The sequence below is a fragment of the Bison bison genome, unplaced genomic scaffold (genome assembly GCF_000754665.1).
Source record: "Bison bison bison isolate TAMUID 2011002044 unplaced genomic scaffold, Bison_UMD1.0 scf7180017845325, whole genome shotgun sequence".
NCBI classification, from domain to species: Eukaryota; Metazoa; Chordata; class Mammalia; order Artiodactyla; family Bovidae; genus Bison; species Bison bison.
Window position 1 is genome coordinate 3,939 of NW_011475898.1, and position 4,719 is coordinate 8,657.

A 4,719-nucleotide genomic window follows, 5' to 3' on the forward strand; every position below is an offset into this window, starting at 1 on the left:
CAGTGGGAGCGAGCGCCGCAGCCTGGAGAGCTGCCTGCTGGACCTGCGTGAGTCCTTTGCACAGCAGCTGCACCAGGAGGCAGAGCGACAACCGGGAGCTGCCACTCTGGCCGCCACCCAGCTGCTGGACACGCTGGGCCGGGGCAGCAGTGGCACGGACCGGCTGCCCTCCCGCTTCCTGTCCACCCAGGGCCACTCCACCTCCCCGCAAGGGCGGGACAGCCCCCCACCAGAGGGGCCTGGGGGGCAGCAGTCTGAGCCAAAAGGGAGCCCCACCTTAGCCTACCCGGAGCGCAAGGGGAGCCCCACTCCTGGGTTTCCCACCCGCAGAGGCAGCCCCACCGCTGGATTTACTGAGCAGAAGGGGAGCCCCACTTCTGCCTACCCTGAGCGCAGGGGTAGCCCGGTGCCTCCTGTTCCAGAGCGCAGGGGCAGCCCTGTGCCCCCTGTGCCTGAGCGCAGGGGCAGCCTCACCCTTCCCTTCTCCGGGGAGTCTCCGAAGGCCGGGCCCACAGAGGAGGCAGTTGGTGGCCCCATGGAGGTCCTGCGCAAAGGCTCTGCGCGACTGCGGCAGCTGATGAGCCCCAAGGGTGAGCGGCGGGCAGACGATGAAGGCAGCTTTCCAACGCCGAAGGAGAACGGGCAGCCTGAGAGCCCCCAATGGCTGTCCCTAGGCCGGGTTGACAGCACCGAGGCGGCTGCAGAGGAGCGGGGCCCGCGGGCACGCGTGGCTTCAGCCACAGCCAATGCCTTGTACAGCAGCAACCTGCGGGACGACACGAAAGCCATCCTGGAGCAGATCAGCGCCCACGGCCAGAAGCATCGTGGAGTCCCCGCCCCGGGCCCAACCCCGGCCCACAGCAGCCCAGAGCTGGGTCACTCGCCAGTGGCCGGCGGCCTGGCGCCTGACATGTCCGACAAGGACAAGTGCTCGGCCATCTTCCGCTCGGACAGCCTGGGGACCCAAGGCCGGCTGAGCCGCACGCTGCCTGCCGGCGCAGAGGAACGCGACCGGCTCCTGCGCCGCATGGAGAGCATGCGCAAAGAGAAGCGCGTCTACAGCCGCTTTGAGGTCTTCTGCAAAAAGGAGGAGCCAGGGGCTCTCGGGGCCGCGGAGGGCCCTGCCGAGGAGGACGCCAGGGACAGCAAGGTGGGCAAGTTCATGCCCAAGATCCTGGGTACATTCAAAAGCAAGAAGTGAGTTACCTGGCCTTCCAGCCTAGGCCGAGGTGCCTGCATCACCGTTGGGCAGAACACTTGGCCCTCAGCCAAAGCCCAGGGACCCAGCTGAGCCAGCCAGAGTCTGCTCCACCTGAGGCTCAGCAGGCGGCCCTCCTGGCCTCGTGCCCCTGGGTCTCTCCTCCCTTAGAGCTTCAGCCCCAGCTGCCCACTGACTTACCACCCCAGCTCTGGGCCTGCACACCTCCGCCTCTGGACCCTTAGCCTCCCCTTCTGAGGCATCTGTCTCCCCCACCTCTCTGTGCCTTAGGCCCCCATACTCTGGGGTCCGTGTGTCTCAGGGCTTCCGTGTCTCAGGGGTCTCCTCTGCTCGTGGCCTGGCTGGGCTGCCCTTGTCCACTGCCTGGCAGTCCACTCCTCTCTAGGCCTCCCGTCTTCTCAGGGCCTGTTTCCACACCCGTGTTTGAGGTCTTAGGGCTCACTTCCTGCCCTTTCCCCAGCGCATCCCTCCTTCCCTCCCTCCTGGCCCCTTCCCTGGTCCCTGACCCTTCAGCGGGGGAGGGGCTGCCCTGGTGAGAACTGAACCGGGTGTGGCTGCCACTCCTGCAGGCCCCGGCCAGCACCCTGCAAGGGTGAGAACCCCTGGCTTTGTGGCACAACAAGCCCAATGGATGATGGGAGGCCCTGGCCTCACGAAGCATTCCTGACAGATGGCATGTTCACAGGTGCATCCGCAGTCACACCTCAGAAAGGGGCTGGATGTGGAGCCTTGTTCTGTGAGGGCAGAGGACGGTGTGCGATGGCCCCTGAGCCCCGGCACACTGCTCTGAGGGGTCTCTGTGCCCCTGACGTGGGACCTCTGCACCTCAGTCCCTCATCTAAGTGGTCCTTGCCCTGCAGGTGCCCAGCAGACCCAGACTCCACCCTCTTGTGCATCCTTTCCCCTTTGTCACCAGCCCCCCAAAAATCTGTCTGAGGTTCCCCATGTAGCTTTCTTGTATCTTTTTTTTTTTTCACCTCCAGATAGTAACTGATCTGGAATGATTCATTTTGGCACCAAATGCTTCAAAAGCCGCCTCTGCCCTCACCATAGGTGCTGGTGTTCTTAAATTGGTGTTTGTGCTATTTCTTTTTAAGTAGTTTTTTTTTTAAGTATAAGAAACCCTAATTGCTCTTTGGGGACTGCCGGGTATGGCCTCAGTCCTGACTGAGCCCCTGCACCCTGGTGGCCCACGGTCTCGTCACCAAAGCCACTGCCCAGGTGGGGTGACAGCAGAGACTTTGGTTCGAATGGAAAAGGCTGCTAGGGAGCTGGATGAGCCAGAGCGTCTCTGGTCCTCGATGTGCTTGGTGACACGTTTGGTTTGGCCTGGCCTGGTGTGCAGCTGTTCTGAGCAGACCGGGCTGGGCCTGTCACTGACGGACAGCCCTCGCAGAAAGTGGAGGTTCTGCCCAGGGAGAGTCCCAAGGCCCTCGGACCCTCCTGTCTGCGTCCTTCACATCATGCTCAATAAGACCTCACCTCAATGTGATTCTGCACATTTTGGTGTTAATAAAAAAACAACACGTGAAATATTCTGCCATGTTCCCAAATACATATAGATACCACCACCCAGTTATATTTTGCAGCCTTTAGCCCTATTAATGTCTCAGGTTTCTCTCTCGACACCACCATCCATCCCTGTGGGGTGGACTAAAGACCCCTCCCCATCTATACTGCCACCACCTCTACCCGCATCTTCTAACCACCACAAACCCCTTCCACCCCTCAGCCACTTACTGTGACAGGCCTCACTTCACCGGCCCTCTGTAGGCACAGCCCATTGGCACACCCCTGGTTGCCAAGCCCAGCAGACACTTCCTAACCTCGTCTCGAAGTTGCCATCAACCTGGGGCTGCCCTTGGCCAGGGTGCCAAGCAGCCATTTGTCTAGTTGTCTGGGCCTCCCAGACCCTCCAGTCTTGCAGCAGCACCTCTGCACTCAGGGCTGGACTTCTGGGGTGCCCTGCCCCTTTCCGGACAGTGGCATTCATTCCCCAGCCCTATCGGTCCCCCGTATTCATTGCTTGAGCTATACCTCAGGCTCTAAAAATGCAAAAAGCTGCCCCTTCAGGCAGCCCCATCTCATGACTAACTCACCTCCAAGCCAGAACCACGGCCCCTCCCTGGCCTTCCCCAAGCCCTGTTCTGCCTTCTGAGTCTCTCCGGTAGCTGCCAGGTCTGGGTCACCCCCTGCCCAGCTCTCCTTGATCCATACCTCGCCCTCCTCTGCAGCAACTGATGTCTCCCACAGTAGGGCGGAGCTGCCTGCTCCTGGCTGAAAAGCCCTTGGGCCAGGAACATCTTCAACCAGACACCGGAAAGTGGACTCCCTGTGTCCTGACCACTGCCCAGGGTGGGTGCAGTGTGAGGTGTGCATGGAACCAGGAGGTACCTCAGCGCCAGCTGGGACCCTGCCACTCCTCAGTCCCACACCCCCAGTCTGGGCTCACACTGGGCGCTTTGCCTCATAATACCAGAGGAGGAAGCCTTGAGCCCCACAAGACGTTCACAGCTGCTCTCTCCTTCCCCAGCCGAGGTCTGGAGACAAACCGAGCACCTGTCACCGTGTTGGTGGGGCGTGACTGACTGCAGTCAGGGGCACTGTCCCACGTTCTCCCCTTTCCTGCTGTGGCTCAGGGCCACAAGTGTGGTCACACAGTGGCTTGCAGCCCAGCAACAGATGCACTGAACAGGACCCTCACCGGCAGGACCACCGTGGGGACCGCCTCATTCCTGCAGCACCCCCAGCTGGGACCTGAGGTGCTCAGGCACCAGGCAGGCCCTGGATGCTGTAGACAGAGGTGACCCCAAGGCAACCCCCAGGCAGCCTTAAGCTAGAGAGAAAGCGCTGGACATGAGCAGACAGGAGCCCAGATGACAGCATATGGCACCCTGGAGGCGTCTCAAGGGCTCTGTCCTCCAGAAGGGAAGAGGTTTGGTGCAGCCTCGCTGGCAGACCCTGGCTGAGGATGACAGATAGGCAGGCGGGTGGGGGACAGATAGAACTTTATTGGAGGAAGTGATGGAGGTTGGGGTGTGAACCTCAGCGAGTCCCCCAGAGAGGCCCAGACAAGCTCTGGGACTCAAATGTGGCCAGGAGAGGGTGCTCTGGGGAAACGCTAGGTGGAGAGCACCAGGGGCTTGGGCCCAGGAACTTGCCGGAGGAGGGGCAACCTAAGGACTGGGGGAGAGGCGCGGGGCTGGGCGCCGGGGAGGTCCGCTTGAAGACCCGCAGGGCGGCTCAGGCGCGAGGTCCCGGGAGGAGGGGCAGGCAGCCCAGCGCCGAGAGGCAGACGGTCCCGTAGGCTTGGGAGTAGCCCCCCAGCGTGGCCCGCGCGGCTCCCTGGGCCCCCTGTGCGGCCGAGGCCCCGAACATCCTCCGACCGGGCCGGGCCGCCCCGGGAGATCGAGGAGGAACCTGCACAGAGACCAGAATCGAGGACCGCGGAGGGAGCGCCCAGCGGAAGGGAAGGAAGGGGGCCGGGGGGCGGGGAGCGG

General features: G+C 62.4%; 2 protein-coding genes across 2 annotated transcripts in view; one reads left to right on the forward strand and one right to left on the reverse strand.

Annotated features, from left to right (window-relative positions):
- Positions 1–2,936, forward strand: part of FAM83H (family with sequence similarity 83, member H) — a 6,868-nt gene extending 3,932 nt beyond the window's left edge. Inside the window, exon 4 of the mRNA XM_010833703.1 lies at positions 4–2,936. Within this exon, the coding sequence (XP_010832005.1) occupies positions 4–1,201 (1,198 nt within the window). The 3' untranslated portion in view covers positions 1,202–2,936. The remainder of the gene's footprint in view (positions 1–3) is intronic.
- Positions 2,937–4,190: 1,254 nt separating this feature from the next.
- The window catches only part of MAPK15 (mitogen-activated protein kinase 15), a 6,184-nt gene continuing 5,655 nt past the window's right edge, over positions 4,191–4,719 (reverse strand). The window contains exon 13 of the mRNA XM_010833709.1: positions 4,191–4,690. Coding sequence (XP_010832011.1) covers positions 4,463–4,690 — 228 coding nt within the window. The 3' untranslated portion in view covers positions 4,191–4,462. The remainder of the gene's footprint in view (positions 4,691–4,719) is intronic.